The sequence below is a fragment of the Ascaphus truei genome, chromosome 3, assembly GCF_040206685.1.
Source record: "Ascaphus truei isolate aAscTru1 chromosome 3, aAscTru1.hap1, whole genome shotgun sequence".
NCBI classification, from domain to species: Eukaryota; Metazoa; Chordata; class Amphibia; order Anura; family Ascaphidae; genus Ascaphus; species Ascaphus truei.
Window position 1 is genome coordinate 353,184,193 of NC_134485.1, and position 23,548 is coordinate 353,207,740.

The following is a 23,548-nucleotide window of genomic DNA, read 5'->3' on the forward strand; positions in this document are numbered from 1 at the left end:
GTCTTGAACGTTCTCCATTTGTAGACTCTCAATGACAGTGGATAAATCCTTAGAAATGGGTTTGTAACTCTTTCTAGACTGATGAGCAGTAAGAACTGCTTTTCTGAGGTCCTCAGAGATTTATTTTGACCGTGGCATGTCGTGTTTCCACACATGGAATTGGTTAATATAAACCCTATTAGATATTTAAGAGAAGACTGGTTTTGATACAAGAAGGTTATCATGGAAAAACTATGGAATTTCTGTAATTATCCTTGGGGTTCACAAACTTTTTGTCGCCGCTGTATACTTAAAGTATATTTCTTATTGTCCTGTGGACTGAACTTCAAATCTGTGAAAGTGCCTAAAGGTTTAAATGAATGAAGCTTAATGCCATCTGTGATGCAGTGCAATAAAAACATTACAAAATCCAGAAACAAGGTTTCTTGAGTCACCTAACGTTATTCCAATGAAGTACGTTTGACATACGAAAACATGTTATGATGTGTGTTGACGATCTGGGTCATATGTTCCTGGTCCGGTCCTTGGCGATTCACACACCCTAAATATCAATTGAAGCTTCACCAACTGCATGCAACCATATTTTATATATTTTTTTCTTCAATTTTTCTTGAGTAGCATGATATTTATCATCTAACTTGAACGGGACACGAAAAAGTCTACAAACCCTGAATAAATGTTATAAAACATTAAACTAAACAATATGGTAATAAAAAAACTCCAACAAATAATTCATTAAATATAAAATAAACTTTGGCCTTGTAGACATAACCTTAAACACATCCTTTTGTCTTAAGCAAAGAGGAGGGAGGTGTCATCTACCACCACTAACTGTCCCGTAGACAGCAGGTGCTGCCTTACTGCCACGCAACAGCATACCTTCTCCAAGAGGTCCAAGGCCCCCAAAATTACATTGCCAAACACCAAAAACCCTTGCAAGGCCCTGCCATTGCCCAATCAAATTGGCTTCAGTCACCCAAGAAATGACAATTGCTTCTTGAAGGCCCACAAATGTTTCAAGCTACATTTGATAAAAATGGACTCTATTCCCTCTAAATAAACCCCTACAACCATCCTTGATTTCACAGTGCCTTGCCACAAAACCACTGAAACTGAACAAAAACTGCTATGTTTAGCTTCCTTTGGCAACATTGCAATACTTTACAGAACCAAATACAAACCCACTTATGCCCGAGTACTACTTCCGACTAATGCAAAGTTGTTATGGGAAAAATGATGCACATTGCATTAAATCCTTACACACGCTACAGATTTTGTCATCTGTTTTACCCCTCCCCAAATCATTCCCCCTGCATGAATAAAATAAACAGCATGATTAGCTTTGTAACCAGCCAACTCTGGTCAAATGTAATCCAAACATAAACCTCTATGACTCAACCAACAAACTGTGGAACTCGACCTGGGCAACCCCTGGCAGTGGGGCGGAGTGGTACAATAGAAAAGAATAAACCCTCTTTCCCCTGCACATTAACACACTCACAAAATCACATTAAAACATCTCTCACACCATCAGTTGTGCTCCACTGATCGTCTGGTTCCGCCTCCAGCACTTGCAGCATCACACCCATCTAGAAGAAATTCTTCTTACCAGGGACTGCATGTTGGGAAATCGGGGTAGACCCGCACAAAATGAAACTGTTGGACGGAATGGTTTGTTTTCTTCTAGTTGATATGAAAAAGCATGTATATTTTCCTTTTTTATTACAAAGAAATAAAGTTCTGCAAACATCTGTTATACATTTCTGCCTTGTTGAAGACCATTTAAATATTATATAACTGGAACAATGAAATGTATACATGGCATTATACAATAAAAGTGACAATTTATTCTATGTTGATACCCTTTTCATGAAGTGTAACCTAGACACAGAACCTACCTACCATGAAGAGATTACAATATAATTCTTGGTACCCGACATGCAGGAAGTAGAAGCATCGTGGCCTCTGAACTCTTGTTCTAGATCCAGCAATTGTTCGGTCAGACATTAGGGAATTTATATTACCGCCGTGGCTACCACAAATAAACCAAACTATTTGGAACAGGGATTTGTTGTTCCAGTTTTGACATTCTATGTACAAAGTTACACACATTAGCAGTGTTATACAAAAATCGATAGTGGAGATAAAACAAAGTCTGTGATCTTGGATTTTTAAGTCTAGGACTGGCTAGTATTTCCTGAAAATTGATATTAAAAAAAGGGAACAGAAAAAATACAATAATGCACAGTGTACAGGTGTATTATCCATGATAAAGAACACTTATGGTTATGAGCATATTCACGTCTCAGACAGGTCCCCAAACCTGTTTGACAGCATAATCACACAGTATACATTGCTTCCACTGAGGCCAGGGTTTCTGGGTAATGACATGCGAATGAGTACTCTCAGTGCATCACATTTTGCTTCTTAGCCACATTAAGGTGCATATCACATTCTAAATATCTGCAGCTTATCAATGCAAAGTGACCAACATGCCTGTACTGTAGAATGTGTGAAAGGTTCTCTCTTCCCCGGGACTTTTTTTTAATTTTATTTTTAGAAATTATGCTCAAAATAAGTGTTTAATATAAAAATGTACTTTATACCATTACCATTTTCTTTAAATACCATGTGAAAAGTGGAGTAGAGATGTGTATGTGTGCGGTCTATTAACCTACCAGCCTTTGATTCCACTTTACGCTCATACCTCTCCTTTCTGTTCTGCTCCAGACCCCGACAACCTAGTCAGGAACTACACCTCTGCCTTATCCTCCTCTCTTGATCTGCATGCCATGCTTTCTCTCTGCCGTCCTCGCCCTTCTAACCCCAGACCCTGGCTAAATTCCCACACGAGCATGCTGCGTTCCTCCACTCGTTCCACTGAACGCCTCTGGAGGAAATCGCAGACTTCCTTCACTACAAATTTATGCTTTCCTGTTTCAACTCTGCCCTCTCTCAGGCAAAACAAACCTACTTTTCTTCACTAATCAACACGCACAAATCTAACCCACACCGACTCTTCTCTGTCTTTGACTCTCTACTCAGACCACCCTCAGCAGCCTCCTCCTCTTTCTCCATCTCACCTCAGGACTTTGCTGACTATTTTAAGGAAAAGGTAGAATCCATACTTCAGAACATCCCCTTTGTTTCCTCCCCCCATCCTCCACCGCTTTCAAACTCTCCTCCTGCCTTCCTTGACTCTTTTTCCACTGTCTCAGAGGAGGATGTGTCACTGCTGATCTCTTCTCCCTCTTGCCCCCATTCCCTCCCATCTCCTAAAACCTCTTGCTCCTACTATAATCCCTATCCTCACACACATTTTTAACTCCTCCCTCTACTCTGGTACCTTTCCATCTTCCTTCAAACTTGCTACATTTATACCATTACTCAAAAATAGCAAGCTTGACCCTACCTGTCTTTCTAACTATCGACCCGTCTCTCCTGCCTTTTGCCTCTAAACTCCTTGAACTTGTATTCTCTCACTTGCTTCACTTTATCAACACCTATTCTCTCCTAGACATTCTACAATCTGGTTTCCACACTGCTCACTCAACTGAAACAGCCCTCACTAAAATAACTAATGACCTCCATGCTGCCAAAGACAGAGGCCATTACACTCTGCTCATACTAATCGACCTCCCTGCAGCATTTGACACCATGGACCACCCTCTTCTCCTTCACATTCTCCATACTCTTGGTATTCATAAGAAAGCTCTATTCTGGATCTCCTCTTACCTCTCCCATCGTTCTTTCAGTGTCTCTTCTGCCAACACCTCCTCCAATCGATCTCTCTGTGGGGGTAATCAGCAAAGAGATTTATGTGATTGGAAAAAGATCAAATTCTGAGTTCTTGTATTATAGATATCAAATTCTTGTACAAAATATTAAAGTCAAATCAAGAAAAAAAAAAAGTTGTCTCCAACATGCTCAGCTGAGATACCATCCACATGAACTGTGAAAATATCTGTAATAGGACTGTGCACCCTGAAAGCAATCTTAAATGAGGCTAGAGGAAGTTTTGATCCCTTGAGGATGTGCCAAATGTTCAGGAACCACATTTTAGATGTCCTAGTTGGGTAAACTAGCACTAGTACTTTGACCTAAACTACCCTGAGCTTGTGAAGTACTCTCTGTAAGAGGGATGGTGGGAAAAGGCATAGGTGCCTATTCAGTAAGCGTTCATAAGCCACTTGTCAAGCACTTATCACCCAAAATGCCTACTCCTATTCAGTAAGCGGTGATAAGTGGGTGACAAAAGACTGAATCGCTCCCAAAAAATTGCTCATAAAAAAAAAAAAATCACTGAGGCAACGGTGATAAGCCACTTCTCACCTCTTTTCGGCATGTTCATAAACTCGTGCAATTCTAGTAGCAGTGATAAGGCTATGAACGCCTATCACCGCTATAGAATGGTGATTTTATCACAAAATCCTCACGCCAGAAAAAGTTGGTGTAAAGGTGTTGGTAAGCTGCAGAGAAGCGGCGAGATGGGACTTAGAAAAAAAATGAATTTTTCCTGCATAGGATTGATGCTGGGAATTGCTGGAGCTGATATCCATTAATATTAGCGCCAGAGACCCCTGGCATGAATCCTATGCAATATAAATGCATTTACAGAAAACTTTATTACCATAGCGGATAGCCTCAGGGACCTCCTTCTTCCCGAGATACAGGCCCCGTTATGGGGTGTCGGTATCTCCTATGCATTTAAATGCCCGCGTCACGTGATCATGGGAATAAAATGCATAGGAGATAACGGCACCCCATAACGGGGCCTGTATCTCGGGAAGTAGGGCGTCCCTGAGGCTGAAACCAATGCAGTTCGGCTCAGGAGACCCCCTGCTCATCTAAACTATTAACAAAATTACAATTTATACACATACATTTCGGGCGATATTTGCACAGGGAGAGACGGCTCTCTCAGAGCAGCTCTCTCTGCAGCAGAAACAACTTGCCGGGTTAGGCCTTTTCAGAGGGTCGTTCATCAGATCACCGGCTAATCGCCTGTTTTGTGAATTTTGCCATGACAGGTAATGAAGGCTTTCTGAATACAGTGACAGCAACGCTCATAAAAACGGTGATTAAAATGGCCCGGTGATTTTTTTTATATGAACCTTTAGTGCATAGGCCCCATAATGTGAAATTAGGTCAGTCTATGGGAATGAGAAGCGGACCATACTATATGCCCCTGGAGTTTATACTGTTGACACAAACTCTGGAGTCAGGGCAACAGATTTAATGACAAATACAGTCCAGTTCCCTCTTGCCAAAAATCTTGAGAGATATGCTAAATGTTAGCTTCTGTTGTGTTAAGGTGTCTGTTAGCTGGTTGGACTTCCCTGCGAGAACGATTGCTGAAAGTCATACCTGTCTTGAGAGCACAACTCCAATTTTCTAGAACTTCCATGCAAAGGATTTTGGATCGTGTTCCGCCAATCCGGTTGATATGAGACTGCTGTCCATTTGTAAGACAAATGAATGATTGGTGAAATGTGTGGGAATTACAGCTTGAAAAACTAACTTGGCTGCTCTTAACTATAATAAATGTATATGTAAGCCTGTCTCTGCATGAGTCCTCGCCCCGTAGTGCCTTGTCCTGGGGAAAACTTACCCAGCCTAGTACAGTCGTGTGGCATATGTGGTCGTGAGGATACGCTATGAGGGTATTATGGAGGCTTATTTTTACCTGGTAAATGTGTGAGATTGCCACCAAATCATTGTTTTTAATATAGAAATTCTGTACGATATACACTATGTTCCGTCTCTTTACTGGAGTGATTGGTGGTATCCTATGCCAGTGTGGACCTAGGGAGACAGAAAATACTAATCTCCTGCCACTCTAAAGCTTGCAAACGTTCTACCTACTACATTGCGAGTTCATGGAGAAGGGCATTTTTTTTAGTTTTATATGCATCACAGGTCTTCACTATAACAATTATTTTGGAACTTTATTTTGCGCTTCATCAACCCCAATTGCACGTCTATTATCTAGAAGACTGAACAAAGTCTGCTAAAGGTTGGAGCAAGAAAAAGGACAAAAATACCCAATGCTACATCCATATTGAAAAGAAGAGGGAAGACAATGCCCACTTACAAGATGAATAAAATAAAGGTACATTGAAAGGTTTCTTTGATACCGGTGCCGCTGTAGTTAACAACCGTCTGCTAGGGGAACCTCCAGATGGCATGCCTGGTGGAGAGTTAGAGTCCAAATTGCCTCCTGCTAGTAAAGCCTGACGCTGTGAGAGTCCTCAGAATCCAACATCAATAGCAGCAGCAGATGTAAGTAGCAGTATAGGCACGGCTCAGACACTCACACGAGCAGCTGTGTTTGGAGGAGATCCCGATCGGTAGTATACAGCTGAGCCAAGATAAGTGGAAGTACTATAGTAATGTGTTAGATGCACACACATTTCTATTTAGCAGAATAAATATTTAGTAGATAAAAAAAAAAAAAGTTGCAGTAAATAACGAAATGCTCCTCGAAGCACAAATAACCTATTCCTTCTATCGCGTACTTCTGTTAAGACCTCACTTGGCTCATACAGGTCAACTTCGTTAGATCAAAACTAAAACGTTTGTGCGGTTTTAGTGATCGGGACTCTTTAAATGGCCAAGTCATTCAATACAGCAACAGTCAGGACTAATGTAGGTGGAAATGTATCATTTTTTTTATAAGAGGGACTAATGTACAGTAGGACAAAATAAAGACATACAAAAGATTTACTGGCTTTATTTTAATCAAGTTACATTTAACATGAGTTAAAGTGCAATAAAAATGAACAAAAACAACACAACACATTTTCTGCCCATACAGGTAATTGCATTTACTGATTTGCTATAAAAAAAAGTGCAAAGGCTGATTAATATATAGGTTATAAAGTTTTGTAATGGAGTGCTGATGTTCCCACAGATTTTATATGGAAAAATACCTGGTTGGGTGTGTGCACCCCTACAATTTTACACGTTTGAGGTGTGGGATGTAACAAACCCCCAGAGAGAAATCTGAGCGGGTTTATAAAAGTATCCTATTGCAAGTACAATTTTGGTTACATCTACACAACCATGTTTTATTTGCTTCAATTACTGCTCAACACTACTTTAGAACATTGGGTTAAAAAAAGCAGGTAGCTTTAGTGACTGCAAATGGCGCAGAAACTTTTTTTGACCAGATAATACAAGACCAAGGCTGGGGTTTTCTGGCCACCGAGTAGAGCCCCTGGTTGCAACAGAGATGAAGGTATTGGAAACAGGAGACATGCTGCTCAAACATCCAACTACAGTAAAGATGTACAGCAGTTTCTCACAACAGTTAAGCTTAAAATATAATGGCAAAATAACCGCAGTAGGACGCATTAGGATCACGCAGACACACAGATAAACAGTAAGGTGGGCATAATTTTCTGCTTCCTTTTATATTTACACTCATTTCACATTCATTTTTTGCCCCTTGTTAGCACTCTCTCGTTGAGGTTTTGAGTGTTCATCAAATCCTTTTGGCTTACAACTGTATTTACACACTTGGGATTTTCACACCTTAAGGCAATAGCTATTGTAGCAAATTTATAATCTCATTAAAAGATGCAAAGATTACAACCTAAATATTTATGGTGGCCAGTAATTAAAAATACTATCCAATCTCTATTGTTGTTATCGGATACATGGGGGGGATTCCAAGTAACTGAAGCCAACAACAATCAAATGATCCTTTATGAAGATCTATTAATATATTCGATTAACTAAAAAAATAAACTAGAGAGGTTATTCACTGAAATGCTTTGGCAAGCAACTATGGCAGAACAGCTTGGCGATTACCTTTACAAACCTTTCGGTAAACTTCCACAGCAGTGCCCAGTACCACAATGAAAGTAATGACATGGATTCATATTTAATAGATCTTGATTGATAATTAGTATGTCACATAAATCTTTTTTTTACACCTTTTCACATGGACCTTAGTAATAACATTTTTCTTTTTATTTAAAAACAAATATGTTTAGCTGAGCTTACCCAGCAGCCAATGATTTGACGTTAAACAGATCTCTGTGTAGAGGACCTTCATAATGACCCACTGTGACGAAAACCGTGTTTAGTTTTTTTTTTAACAGATAATTGTGCATCTGAAGTAACATGTTAACTATACATAACTTGGTTCTTAGAAATATGCCGGTTCCTCAAGATTCACAGGTCTGAGAATGCTTCTACCAACAAATGTATAACATAACAGGTAGTATTATCTGTCTCTTGTATGTAGAACACCTTTTACAGCTACAGGTTTTTAAAAAAAAGCTCATCAGAAAACTACTTTTTTTCATAGCTATACATTTGGATAAAGACTAGACAATGCCCAATGCACAAAATGTGCCTACACAGTCCTCCAATATGGAAATACAGTACAAGTGTCAATTCTTAAAGCCTCCATTTTTACCGGCCTTCAAAATGAAGTCCTTCAGCAGCAGTCCATCCATTTGCCAGAATGCTGAAGTTTGCGTGACGTCTGTCAAATGATTGACACAAAACTTGAAGCAAAATTCTTCTAAATCCTGAAGATGGAGGCGGGGGGGGGGGGGGTTAGGGGGGGAGAGAAGAGGGAGAAATAAAATAAATTTTTAAATGGTTGATCATACAACGACAAATAATTTTGACAAATGTAGGTTTTCCCAATGAGATTTTCTACAATGGCTGCAGAGGCAAGTCAGATTGCAGTTCCCTTAAATAATTAAAAGGTGCTGACATAACTTGCTTTTAATTTCCTTTGGCCTCCCACCCATCTGCCCAGCAAGTGCAAAAGTCTACAGACCTGCGACACTGTTCATATCAAGTCATACTCCGAGCAAGACACAAAATAGTGGCCTGCAAACCCTCCCTGGTAGGCCAATTAGAAAAGGTCAGGAAAGCCTTCCAGTGTTTGGCCTTTTAATTCAGGGGGATAATACTTTGCCCACTGATTACGAGGCAGCTGGCACTGCATGCATGTTCTTTCAAACTTATGCGGGAAGGTATCCGGGTGGAAACATACTGATGGAGCGGCCGTTATTCGAACACATCTCGGCGCCGATTTTGAGTTCTCTGCTGTTCCTCACGCAGCATGAAATGCGGCCAATCGCCCCGGGCACCCGCGCTTATCGCGGATGTTTTGTTTGAATTTCATGGCTTCTGTTTCTTTGTTTGCAATAAAATGGATGAATTGTAATGTGTACAGTACAGTGCTACTGTGTCAATTTCATGTTTTTAATAGCCAGAACACTCAAATTCGTTTTTCTGCTCTCGCATCTTAGTGCGGGAAGGCTGGAATTCATCCCGCGGTTTCAAATCGGGATTCCGATGTACATGACGCGTGAAGTGTTCGAATAACGGCCGCTGCATCAGTACACTGTACACAACCTTATGTCTCTAGTTTTGAGGATTGTATAACTTGTCTTTGAAGCTACTCCATCCAGTTAAGCATCCCCCCTATTGACAACTCTGGACACTTGGAAACAATCTTGTCACTTTAATATAAACATTTCCCTGATTGTGTCATTTCTACTTAAGCCATGAGACAATAACTTTTTAGGATCCAGTCCTTCATGCGAGGCAGAACTTAGTCAGATTTTGCATGAAGATGAATTATACAATCACTGTTTGAAACTGTGTATACAGTACATTCTTTTGTATGGCTTTACACTCAAGGATGCGCCTCTTGACAACAGAACATCTCAAATGAGAAAGGTTTTACATTTGGGAGAGCACAAAATGCTTGAAGCGAAAAACTGTAGAACTGTCCGAGAATGGAAAGGGCATTAAAAAAATAAATACATTCCTGTCAGCCTCATACAATTGCAGTCATGAGTGGAGAGGATTTTTTCATTAAAATTTGCAATGCTGCCTGAAGTACTGAACACTGGGGATAACAGCATGCAACACAGTAAGCTGCAACTCCTAATGTTTGCCATTGAAAAGCTTATTTGGGGTTTTGATTGGCATAGTAGGAGCAGCTGGAATGTTCTTGGGGAATGGAGTTAAAGGTTTACATTTTAGAGAATGAGCAAAAATGAAGCGTTTTGAGCCGAAAGGATATACAGAGAGAAGGACAATATAACGTGGTACAGAATGCCAAGGAAGAGATGATTAAAAAAAAGAAGACTTTTGCAGAATACTTTGCACTTCTGTGGTATCCCCCTGCAGATTCAAATAAAAAGCAAAAACAAAAAGAAAGCGCTGCGCAGACAGCTTTGAAGCGGAGTTGATGGGAACAGTCCATTAAATGAATATGAAAGGGATAAGAACTGGAAATTAGAGAGGGGAAAGAAGCAGACCAAGAAGGCAAATGCATTTCTTCAAATTCCGTATCCGAGAATGTCAAAAGTGACCGATTTGTCAAAAGACGAAATACATTTGGAAGGATTACCTCTGCCTCATATTTGACAGCAGCAGAAAGCAATAAGAAAGCATTGTCCACAGTTATTCCTCTTTTGATAATATGCTGACACAACTTCTTCAGTCTGTTTTCGCAGTAAGATGTAGCTAAATCCAAAAGTCCTAGAAATGCAAGAGACAAAATGCATATTCGGCACATAAATCAAATAAAATAAAGGCACATTTCCAAATAGTCTTTAGTAAGAAAGTAGAACTAAACCCAAATGCAAACAAGCGTTAGCTGGAGGTAAACCTGTACCTATAGCATCTTCTGGTGGCAGGTCAACGTTATCTGTATACAAGTACTCAAGAAAGGCACGGTACACGGGATACGAAAACTGGTCAATTTCTATCACCTCCTTGGTGTTTTCGTTCCAATACGACTGGAACATTGTACGAAAATGTTCACACCTACAGTAAAAACAGTAAATTAACTCCATTTAACAGACTTAAAAAAAAGGTGCAAACTTTGGAAAACCATTATATATAGTGTGTGGCGTAAATAGTAGTCATTTGTTTTCATCCCCAAACAATATTTTTTTCCCCCTTAGATCTAGAGCAGTGGTACTCAATTCCAGGTAAAGACTGAGTCACTGATTGAGCCACTTGTGCTGAAATTAGGATATCCTTACCTGTTGGGCGGGTCCTGAGGACTGAAATTGAGCACAACTGCTCGAGCACAAACGTAAATGTTAACCTTGCTAATACACCGTATAGTCATTCCAACTGAAAGGTATCCGACATACACCTTTGAGTGTTTTGGAAAATATGAAGTACAATGTACTGACTGCTATTTTTAGCTCCAGGAAATGCCTGGTTTCCAAAATACTTACCGTTTTAGTTGGCGGGTTTGAAATGAGATTCGGAAAATAAAAATGTCAACCAAGTTAGCCTTGGTCCCGCGGACCAATAGAAAGCCGTAACGTCATTGGGGGAATAATGTTGCGACTTCCTATTGGAGTGCAGGTGCCATCTCAAACTCCCGGAGTCGACACAGGCAACTAAAACGGAAAGTATATCGGGTACAGCGGGAGAAGCCCCAGGTTCGAATCCTGTATATTTTTTTTATTATAAAATATACATACAGTACAGTATACAACAAAAGGCTGTATTGCTGCCTTAAAGATGTACCCCATCTTATGGCCAAGTCATTTCAGGGACATGTACAGTACTTTGTCCAAAATGAATTAATGAATTTACAATCTAATCTGCTTTTTTTTATGGTGTGTAAATTACTGGTTACCTTGGTAAATTGTCGATCCAGTTTCCCTTTTGTTTAGCTTTATTATTAGTTTAACAAGATATTGGGATTCAGGGGCGAACAATAATTACCAGATAAGATTATAATGTTGAATCAACCAGAAATGCACTGATTTTGTACACAAGTGTGAGAATACTAATTTAAGGAAGCCAATTATATTCATATCTGGTTTTAAATAAAGTGGTTTGCTAGGGTGGAACTGCCAATTTCAATTATTTGAGAGTTGTATGTCTTTGAGTTACACTGTAACCACTCAATACATCTTACCCCTTAAACATTTTGACCACAGAATACTAGAGCTACTGAAAAATATATAAACAATCTACAAGGTGGTAAATAAAAAAAATATATACCTTATTTTCAAGACTGCCTTATGCACATATACGTCTTTTCCATCAACTCTGAATTTTAAGTCTGATGTTTCTTCACTGTCAAATTCCTTTTTTAACGACTCTGCAACTGTTAAGAAGTCTTCATGCTCTACATGAACAAATTGAAAGCACAGAGCATGAGCAGACTGAGGGCCAGAGGAAGACAGGTAGTAACCACCATTTATTGCCTCACAAATTCAGCAGATGAAAAGGTACTTTTCCCAGATTATACAAAAAAGTGGACTCGGCTTAGATTTTTTTGGGGGGCCATTACATGACAAGCAAGAGTAGCATTTCTGCATGGATGAATCTGTACTTAATATCATTCTCTTCCTCAGTAAATTGTTTAGGGGGTCACACCTTATTTAACGAACGTGCCCATAACAGTAAAGTCCTAAAAGGGTATGATATTCTGGAATGTAAACACACAATATATACATATACACACATATACATGTGTGTATGTGTGTGTGTGTGTGTGTGTGTGTATGTGTGTATGTGTATGTGTGTGTGTATGTGTGTGTGTGTGTGTGTGTGTGTATGTGTGTGTGTATGTGTATGTGTGTGTATGTGTGTGTGTGTGTGTGTGTGGTGTGTATGTGTGTGTGTGTGTGTGGTGTGTATGTGTGTGTGTATGTGTGTGTGTATGTGTGTGTGTATATATTTTATGTATTATACATACATTTATGTTTTATACATAGATACATACATAATTTTAATTAATCTTAAAACAGTCCTCTCCAGCTGTACTGATGGCAGGTTTTAGATCCCATTCTAATCGTTAGACCCTCCCCTCCCCCAATAAATAAGATACAGACACCCCTATGAAGAGTAAGAACCAGAAGCTTGACAAACAGAAGTTTGAAAAACAGATTGATATATTCAGTACATTCACTGCGTACGCTCCCAGTGCCATCTGTCAGCTGATATTTGTATATGATCAACTCTGCCCCGGAATTCAGACTCTGGTGCTCTCATTCAAGTTATCAGAACAGTCAAAACATTTTTCGTAATTGGTACTCACCTACAGAGAGAATACGCCACATTACAGGTGGGTTAGAAAAACAGGCAAACACATCATCTGTGCAGGTGAAGTGTGTGAGGTGTGGAACAAGGACAAGCTGCCCCCGACACAGTCCCCACATGTAAACCTGGCCACTCTGAGACTTGGCAGCAGATGTGTGGGACGAGTGACACGCAGCTATTTCCACCATCCTGCAAAAAGAAAGCAAATTCTACAACCATATTTTACAGAAACAGCTGTATTTTGTTAAAATCCACATTATGGAATTGCCAATGTCCAGTATTTGATAAACAAATTGTATTCCTAAACTTCATACTTTAGGAGGGGTTTTGAGGCACGAGTTTGCATGCAAAAGTGCAGTTAACCAAGGCGTACTGAAATTGCCCCTTCATTTAAAAGTTGAACAAAAACCTTCAATTATAATTATCCATTTCTTGTTTCTAAATTCCATTTGGCATCATTAACCTTTTTAGATTTGTTACTTTATATAGGGGTTCTTTAGTTGTACATTTTGGCTAAGAAAATGACAATTCTGCCACAGCACCAAGTTCATTCTACACGATCTTTACCTTGTCTCAAGTTGATTTCATTTTTTGGAATTAAGAGTTCAGACTTCAACAACAGAAGTCAATGTCTGTGTAGGTTTAAGAGGGGCTCAAACCAACATCAGGTCACAATTCTCCACTGCATAAATCCAGATTCCAGTTTATGGCCACACAGTATAACATTTTATGACTAAGGCTCGGGTTGGTGCCACTTTACTAGTGCTATCGTTGTGACCTCGTATACGAAAGTATGGAGTTCAGAAATTCCAGTGGTGGAAGTTTGAAAACCTAAACAAGTTGATTAAACCAACTCTTTAACCCTTTGGGTGCCCTATAGACATAGGTACTACGCAATGGGGCATGGCACTACAAAGGCCTCATAACGTACCAGCTACATCAATTTACCTGCTTGTATTTGTAGAGGATCGCGTCTTACGCGATCAGGAAGTGGTCGTTGCGACAGAGTGACGAGTGCCAGAGAGGCGTGACACTGGTGCCGTGGCACATCCGGCCCTCTAGGCATTTAGCCAGTATTTAGGATATCAGAATATACATTTTTCTTTAGAATACTTTTTTTGATGCACATACATTTCACAGTATGGCTTCCCACCAAGGGTCTTGATTAATTCTGCTCTCTTAGGTCGATTGTGGACATGTACAGCTGCTCTAGTTTATGCACAAGAGACGACAATGCTCTCATTTATAACATTTGACAAGCTGAAAGTTTATAAATGACCAACAGAAAACTTTAACTTGGCAAGGTAAAAGTATCTGGAAGTACTTTGTTTTGATTGGACATTGGATACACAGTTAACTCCTGTTATTCCATACATGCATGTTAAAACAAAACAAATTATACAAGTACTCTAGTTTTAAAGTGAATTGACGTTATGAACAGGGTATTTCATTGGAAATTAATTATATCCCGCTGCGCCATTAGTGACAAACAGAATTTGGCACGTAACAACCAGAGAAGTTAACCTACTGCTTAAAAGGGAAATGTGGTGAAACTTCAAATAGTTTTGGCCCTGTGGTAGATTTCGAACCCTTTAGAGTAATGAACCCGACATGCAGTACTTGTTCATAGATTGTTGAGACCTGAGATCATGTGCACAGGGCGTTAGGCTTCTTTCTACTAGTAGTAATCCGTTGCTCTTTCCCACGTCGCATTTCTTTCCACTTACACCCCTCCCCCACCAAAAAAAAAAGTTGGCCGCTGATTGCTTCAGCTCCTGAGTGGATAAGGGTTATGTTGAAACCACAGTTTGGTAGGAGCAGCTGAGACAGATGGTATTTTGGAAAATAAGAGCTGAAGTAACAGTAGGTGAATCTTGGCAGACTCTACAACCCCCCCTTCCCCTTCAGAAGTAAAGGTAAAAAGCAAGGGACATTTTCAGAGCCCTTGGTTAAAGTCTCCTAAGGCCACATGGTGCGAGTGGGAAGCCAACAACTGGTAGTCTGGTCCCTCTTCCTAGGGCAGCACGGTCTAATCTATGAGGTGGGAAGTGGCCTGCTGACCAGGGCTGTGCCTAGATGGATGAGCCTCACCACGGGTGGTGGTTGGTCGTCTTCCAGTAGCAAAGGGGGATTCAGTCAGAGCACTGGTGTCTCGTGACCGGCAGCTGCTGTCAGGAGCCAGACGATCCAGATTGATGCATGCAGAGGGAAAGGAGTGCTACAGAGACCAAGTGGGTGTTGGGGATCCATCTCCTGTCTGCACACAAGTACCATGGGGGGGGGGGGGGGGGTGTCTCTGGCATGGCCTCCAGTCAATTAGGGCATGTGTTTGCCGGTCAAGCACCCTTCAATGGTGCAGCAGAGAAGAAGAATATGGTGTCTAATCTGATGAGGTAAAGCTCTGTCCCTCGTTGAGCATGTGGAGGTATCGCCCGCCTAAATATTGGCAGCAAAAAGGATACCTGGGGAGGAGACACAGGGAACCAGTAGTAAGAGCTAGCAAAATAGGCATAGCCTAATGGAAATAAAAATTATCTTCACACAATTTAGGCAGGAAGTTACTGACCGCATGTAAGTGATCAAGAAATTGTTGGGAGCTTGGGGAAAGCCATTTTTTTCTATGCAGATATAACAGAAAGAAGAATTACTCGGTTTAATAAATTTTTAAAAAAAAAAGTATTTAAACAATGAATCACCCCTCAAATGATAGCGAACTCCGTTAAATGGAAACATTCCTATAGTAAACACCTTTGGAGAGTAGACTGCATGCAGAAATCTAACAAGTCTGAAAAACACTAAACAAATTGCATCTGAAAATTCTAGTCACAGTCCAGCAGAATCTGAGGTACATCTTGAATCTACTGGAGGGGAACCCATTAACCCGATTAAAAATCAGAAACTAGAGAATTCAGAACTATTGAAGATTATATAACCAAATTAAAGATCTCTGGTGAGTGAGCTCACCTCAGTCCAGAGCTTCTGGAAGGCAAACGTACATCTAGAAAATAGACCCAGTAGCTGTAATCTGAAATCTGGATATGGCCAGGAATTCCTCCAGCAAGAGGTGTCGCGTTCATCTACAATAGCGGACGAAATACCTTGTTAATTTGACCTAGACCCCAAGGGACTGCCACGAACAATTGACTGTTAGAGTTGACTCCCCGAGCGACCCAAAAGAAAAAAATAGTCATCCGCTGCCTATCACAAAGTTTACCAACTATACAGACAAGAAGGCCCTGCATGGCTACAGAAATAGTGGAAAACTGCAGATACAAGATTCTCCAAAATACGTTTTTCAGGACTTTTGATGGACTTTCCAGGTTTGGTAAATGTGGTCCAAGTTGTGTGTAAAAAAAATAAAAAAAATTCGTACATTTATTTTACCTTATCTAGCCAAACTGAACATTTTCACGCAAAACAGGATCACCGTTATTTTACACTCGCAAAGAGGAGGCCTTCCTGAACCCGATTCCACCTGCCACTTTGGAAGATCTGTCATAACTTCAGCGTTGAGCAGCCGGATTGATGTGTTCATGTGGACATCTCCAGACTTTTTTTCCTTCTCCACATAAATCGCTTTGTTTCACATAATTTAGACAGGAAGATACAGTTTAGGTCCAATGACGAGGGGATGGGTTTGTGTATTTTCATGGATATCAATTTTTTGTTTTGCAGAGTGGCAGATCCTGGAATTCAGACCCAACTTCTGGTATCGGAGCACTGGGGCTGATGTCCCTACTTTCTCTGTCGGCAGGAGACAGCTGATCTCCACATTCCCCATCAGGCTGTGCCCGGGGGAAATTGCCCTGCTGACCACGCCCTACTTCCACCTCTGCCAGCACAACTTCAAAAATGCATTCAGGACAGGTATCTAAAATATCTGATCTGATGCCACTTTTATAGATGTCTCTGGAATTATGGTCAAAATCATACATTCCTGGGAAAATTAAACTTGTGGGCAAATTGTTAAATATAAATTGAGATACAGGTTATGGTCCTCTCGTTTTGATGTCACGTCTACCTGGTCTAACCATTCAAGCTTTGATAGATATGATCCTTCTAATCCCCAAAAAATGCATCATTGATTACAGGATTAGGCTCAACTAATGCCTCAAACAAATACTGTAGGTCAATAGCAATGCTCAGCTGGGAGTTTTTTTTAATTTTTATTAAAACAAGCATAATAGTTTAGGCTTAAATTATAAATGGTCTGAAATTAAAGAAAGTTGAGAAAGCCCATAGCAGAGAAATTGTTTTGTAGCAGGGTCTGAGAGACTATGGATAGGAAGTGGATTATAATTCATGTACAGTAGAACTTTTGTTTTTTTCTTTTTAAAGATGTGACAACAGCACCCAATCTCCACGGAAACTAAAAACAAAGGGCAAATTAAAACAGAAAATAAGATTAAATCATATCAATGTCACAGTATATTGAAATTATTGGATTTATTGATTAAGATATTTATTTACGTCCTCCCTTAGATGCCATCTATGCTCAAGTATTGGTTTATATTGTTTTACTATTATATTTGTTCTATATCTATGTAAACATAAGTTAATACGTGGTTAATCAATCATTAGCCTTGGGCGAGAATAAAACAAAAACATACATATATTACGTCGCTAAATGTTTGATGCAACTAAAATCTGATTATTTGAGGTTAAGTATATGTTTATGATATAACCATGTGTACGTATGTCATGATAATATCATGCGACATTGGGTATTTTGATCAATCTGGTGCTTCAGGGGGTTAGTGTGGGTACAGTTTGATTTAACAAATACAAAGAAATGTTTAATGGCCTGCTTGCCCCTTGACCAGGCCTGGTTATAGGACTGTTATAGAATATAGAGATGCAAGTAAAATGATGGTTCTCCCGACACCAACGTAAACAGAACCCTGGCTCAAAGTATTTCAAAGCTTAAAGTCATTTGGTAGAAGAGTTTTATTTCCCTCCGTCATAAAACGGTCAATCTCACAGCCCATTTACCACAGGAGTCGGGTTTATGTTGTTGCAAGGGGGGAAAAAAAATACTACAAAAGAGAGCAAGGTTTTATGAAAAATCAGATTCTAACAGAGGTGTGTTTGGACTAAACACGTGATATCTCATATTCCTGAACCAGTGGCCTCCCTGGGAAAATCTATGGCATTTGGAAATAGGGTTTCAGTCTGTTTATCCTTTTTATTTTGAGAAACTGTTCTGCAATAATAGGTTTCTTGTAATCCTTTATTCTGTAACCTAAACACTGTATGTTTAGATATATTAAAACATTTAATAAGTAATGCTTTGGGCTCTGAATGAACTGTTGCACGCTCTGGAGAGCGTATTTATGTTTTTGGACACATTTGGCTACAACGTATTGTGTGTGTGTGTGTGTGTGTGTGTGTGTGTGTGTGTGTGTGTGTGTGTGTGTGTGTGTGTGTGTGTGTGTTAAAGTGCATTCTTTTTTTTCTATAATAAACAGGGACCTGGGGCCTGGCAAATATTAATTTTACATATTATTTGCATATTTCAGGTGCTGGCAGTGGATAGATATTTGTCATCGAGTAAGGGGTTAATATTAACTTATTGGAGGTACCTTTGCAAAGGGGAAAGGCAAGTTGGCTAGAGTAGCTGTGTGTATTAGCCCTAATTGCATATCTAAGTCATGTGCTCCTTTATGTGCTTTTCGTGACAGTTGGTATATTGGGACAGCTTTAGGGGAGACGTTAACTCATTTGAGGACCTTTGCGAAGGTGAAGAGTGAGGCAACTTGTGAGTTGTGCATTAACCCTAGTCCTGTAAGGGAGATATTGTCCATTTGAGGGGCCTCTGCGGAGGTGAAAAGTGGGACCGCTTGCGAGCGGAGTATTAATCCTTGTCCCGTATGCAGGTCATGTGCTCTCAGGTGGGCCGTACGTGACAACTTACAACAAAGATTGTTTGGTTTTTTTAAAGTATTTTCCGTTAAAATTGAGCTGGTTCTCTCTAACCTTTGTTCACCCTCGCCTAACTTTTTTTGGCTTATGTAACCCATAACTTCTAAAAATCAATTAAAAAAAAATATGGCTATTAAAACTGCATTAAAATTACACTTTACAAACACCCTCTTTCCATTACCAAATGGTCCCTATTCAAAAGGTAGAGCCGTGATTGGCATCACAAATGACAATGCGACAGCAGAAAGATGCTGAACATGGCAGTGCAGAGAGGAAAACCATGTCCATTATTCTTTAATCCTTACTTGACATACTAAAGAACGTTAGCCTAAATGAAAATATCCAGATTCAAGTTTCTTAATTAGGATGTAGCCTACCTTTAATGTGACAAGGCTGTAGGGTTAGAATAAAACACAAGGGTGACACCCCCCCCCCCCCCCCATTCCAGCACTCAAATATAAAATAAAATCACCACGTTAGGATAAGCCAAAATAACTTTTCTTGTGAGATTAGAAACAGGTAAACCTAGCCATCAGATGCGAATACATAACATAAAACAAGATTTATCATAAACGAGAACAGCATTAACCTGAAACATCTTGTATCAGAATAGGTATTGGAAGAAGCATGCTATATACAACAAAACTGCACCCAAGTATATAGTACTTAGTAGAAAAATAGTCAAGGCAAAAACCAGAACACATGAAGAAATACTATATACAGTACAACAGTGGAAATTTATCCCTCATCCGGAGGCCGATTTTTCCTGAATCAATGGATGACTATTGAACTTGCCTAATCTCCATTACAGTGCTGGGAAAATATGGAAGTACAGAGTATTTTGACACGTGGGAACAGGCCTGAAGAGGGGCTTCCATCCCAAAAAATTGCAGGTGCCCCCCCCCCCCTTTATTTCTCTTCTATTTCCCTGTTCACCTTTCTCCCCCCACTTGATTTCAGCAGAGTGGATACTTTTTGCTACAATTGCTTCAGTCTGTACCTTTGCTGATATCTCTGCTCCGACTCCGGATGGGGGACTAGTATCCAGTATTGTATATATTATTTCTTCATGAGTTATGATTATGTTGCTTTGACTGCAATATTTTTCGATTAAGTACTATATACTTGTGTACTGGGTGCAGTTTTGTTGTATATAGTATGCTTCTTCCGATACAAGATGTTTCATGTTACTACTATTCCCGTTTATGATGCATCGTCTTATGTGATGTATACACATCTGACGGCTAGGTTTACCCCTTTCTAGTCTCTCACAAGTAAAGAATTCTTTATTTTAACTTATCCTTATGATGATTTTTTTCTATTTGAGTGCTAGGTCACCCTTGTGCTTTGTTCTAACCTTTAAAGGGAATTGGGGTCCCTTTTAGTTGATGTATGACCTATACCTTACAGCTCTACTTTAAAGCTACACTGCCTGATCTCTATATGTTGGTTAAAGCTGTGGGGTTACCCAAATTTTGTCATCAGCCCAAATATTTAGCAAACATACCAACATTTGATAGTAAAACTACAATTAAGGTCTGTCTAACCACACAGTAAACGCTAACAATTATGAGAAATCACACTCCCAGAACCAGTGTTCTCCATATAAACGTATGTTATATCCAGCTACATTACCTTTCCTTTGTAACGACTTTTACAGGGGAAAATTGGTTGCTTTTATTGCCGATTCCCAACTGCCCGTGTGCATTTGTTCCCCAGGTATACAACACACCCTGATCGGTTAGTCCTAATGTGTGGGAATGGCCAAAGACAATCTGCAAGTAAAATCACAAGGTCACTTTTAGAAGTCAAACATGCCTCTGTGTACACTTTGGAGATTATTTGAAGACTGATGCTTGAAATATGGTCTGAATAAACATTGCATTTTTATTTTGCCAAACTTGGGTGAAAAGAAAGTTGTCCATCCTTACGGGGTTCCTGTGAAGGAACCAAAAAGCCAAGCATGACAGCCATGTTCATTCATTTGTATGCTACTACAAAGAACCTTTTGTTCGATAGCCAGTTACAGTCTTTAAAGATCCCCGAGATTTCAAAAGCTCTAAAAAACTACAAATGTTACTTTATCTATGAATGAGACACATTGACCAATTGAACATTTTAAATGTTTGAGAAAATAGTTATTTCTAGCTTACCAGAGCTTTCTTTTCCTGGTTAGTCCATCCATGACAATGCACACAAAATAGTTACGTTTCACGCTTAGCCGTGATGGGAGAGAAAGAAAAATTCTACCTGGAGGACGTATAGTCAACTTTCCAGGTAGTCTTGTAGTTCCCAAGCTGAAAAATAGTTATATTAATACATGCCAAAACATGAAAATCGGACAGGAAATTGGTTTGCACTGCCATAGATGGACTACCCAGGAAGATAAATTACAGCAAGATAGAACCATTTTTTCCCCCTGGTCATCCCATGGCAGTGGGAACGAAAGGGAACTGCCCAAGCAGGGTAAAGTAATAAAAGGAGAACCAAATGGCACTGTAGATCGTGTTCACATTTATTTGTAGCTACAACACACTGGAGGACCTTTCGATCAAAGAATATACATCCATTTGATACTTTAGTAATGTATTTATGGAAGTCCAACCTGCTGCCCTGCATATTTCTAGAAGGATGTGGCCATGGCCCTGCCTCTTGAACGGTATAAACTTGATACCCACTATGACACAATGGCTTATATTTAAAAATAGCCTGTCCGACTGCTCCCCATCAATAATAGAGAGCCATAGACATCTCAACGTCCAGTAAATTAAGGATGTGTTCCTTATTTGACGGATTCTGGCAAAAAATAGAATTTCCTGAGTTAGACGAAAGATGGAAATGACTTTAGGCAAAAACCTATCTTGATGGAAAATAAGAAAATGTTCCTTAATAGAGCACTTAACTCACAGATTCTGCATGCTGTCATAGCTACTAAAAGAATATTTTTGACAGTGAGATTTGTATCTGACATTTGCTAAAGCGGTATGAACAAAGATCTAGTAAGGGCTTGTAGGAATAAAGATCTCAGGAGGAAACTGGATCATTAAATTGTGGTTTAACTATGTATTGCCTGAAAGAACGGTGTTACCAGATCCACCGATGCCAGATATCTCCCCAGTAATTCCAACAGTTGTTACATTGACCTATAGGGAACTGACACAAAGTCCCAACACAAGGCCTATTTGAAAAATTCCAAACTTTATAGAATGGATGGGTTATATAAAAAATAATATATATATTCTGGACACCGAGACAGGAGATCTGGAGACACTGGCAACCGCCATGGCTGGGCCTCTAGCATGCCGCTAAGCAGAGGGAACCATGTTCTAGGAGGCCAAAAGGCGACTATAGCCACAACCTCATTGACCTGCCTTCTCTTCAGTACCTTTGGTTTAAAAGGTATTGGTGGCAACACCCAATATAGATGTTCTGTCTATCTGGACGAGAAGGCGTCTATGCAAAAAGCTTCTTGAAGGAAACTTCTTAAAAACAATTTTCCCAGCTTTTCATTCTTGATGGAGGCCCTCATATCCATTTGGGGTAGACCACATTTTTTTAATAAACTGGGTGAAAATTTAATCTACTAGAGCCCATTCTCTGCAATTTGTTTCCCGACTCAGGAAGTCTGCTTCCATATTGAATCTTCATGGAATATAGATTGCCGATAGGTGTTCTAAAAGGTGCTCTATTTTCAGTTGGGCAGTGCAACAGTTGGAAGTGCCCGATTTCTTGTTCCGCCTTGCTTCCTAATGTAGGTTGCAGTGGTCAGATTGTTTGACCTAATCTAAACTTCCTTTAATCCCTGCTGAGAAGATGGTCTGCATTACTGCCTTTAATTATGGATTTGCTGCTGCGTCGCGATACATAATAGGCCATTTGGCCTAAGCTACTTTTGACCCGAGATGGGCATCCCATTCTGTGCCACTTGCGAGTAGAATCCAATTCTTGCATAGAAAATCCTAGTTTTAGATTCTCATTTTTCCAATCACAACAAGCAATACCCTGCGTGTTTTGAAATCCAAAATTTTGATGAAGCTCTCTTTGTTTGTCCCACTGACAAATAAAAATATATTTTACACTCATGTGTTATCTTACCCACTTTACAACCTGAATGGTTGAAGGTGGCCTATTAGCTTCATGCATTGTAGATCATTGGATTTTTCTTTTGTTGTGGGGAACGGTGACTAAACCCCACACAATACTGAACTGTACTCTTAAGAATCTTATTTTTTGAGATGGGACGATGTGACTGGTTGACTACCCAGCCATGGAGACTCAAATGCTAAACTCTTGAAAGGTGCTGCAGCAAAAGATGTTTATTTATTTATTTATAAAATATTTTACTAGGAAGTAATACATTGAGAGTTACCTCTCGTTTTCAAGTATGTCCTGGGCACAGAGTTAAGACAAATAATACATGTTTACAAATACAGTTACATAATGAGCAGGGTATACATTATATACAAGACATTGCATGCACAGTTAAAGATAATTTGTATTATGGGCGTATGGTTACAGACCACATTAAAATGTGTGACGGCCTTAGATTTGAAAGAACTTAGACTGGTGG

The 23,548-nt window shown here is 39.7% G+C and overlaps 1 protein-coding gene across 2 annotated transcripts in view; it reads right to left on the reverse strand.

Annotated features, from left to right (window-relative positions):
• Nucleotides 1-6,717: 6,717 nt before the first annotated feature.
• RCBTB1 (RCC1 and BTB domain containing protein 1) overlaps nucleotides 6,718-23,548 on the reverse strand; it is a 59,664-nt gene continuing 42,833 nt past the window's right edge. For both annotated transcript variants that reach the window (XM_075591943.1, XM_075591944.1), the window contains 6 exons: nucleotides 20,614-20,753; nucleotides 13,055-13,245; nucleotides 12,013-12,139; nucleotides 10,658-10,809; nucleotides 10,391-10,521; nucleotides 6,718-8,543 (listed from right to left, as the gene is read on the reverse strand). In XM_075591943.1, coding sequence (XP_075448058.1) covers nucleotides 8,403-8,543; nucleotides 10,391-10,521; nucleotides 10,658-10,809; nucleotides 12,013-12,139; nucleotides 13,055-13,245; nucleotides 20,614-20,753 — 882 coding nt within the window. In that variant the 3' untranslated portion in view covers nucleotides 6,718-8,402. The remainder of the gene's footprint in view (nucleotides 8,544-10,390; nucleotides 10,522-10,657; nucleotides 10,810-12,012; nucleotides 12,140-13,054; nucleotides 13,246-20,613; nucleotides 20,754-23,548) is intronic.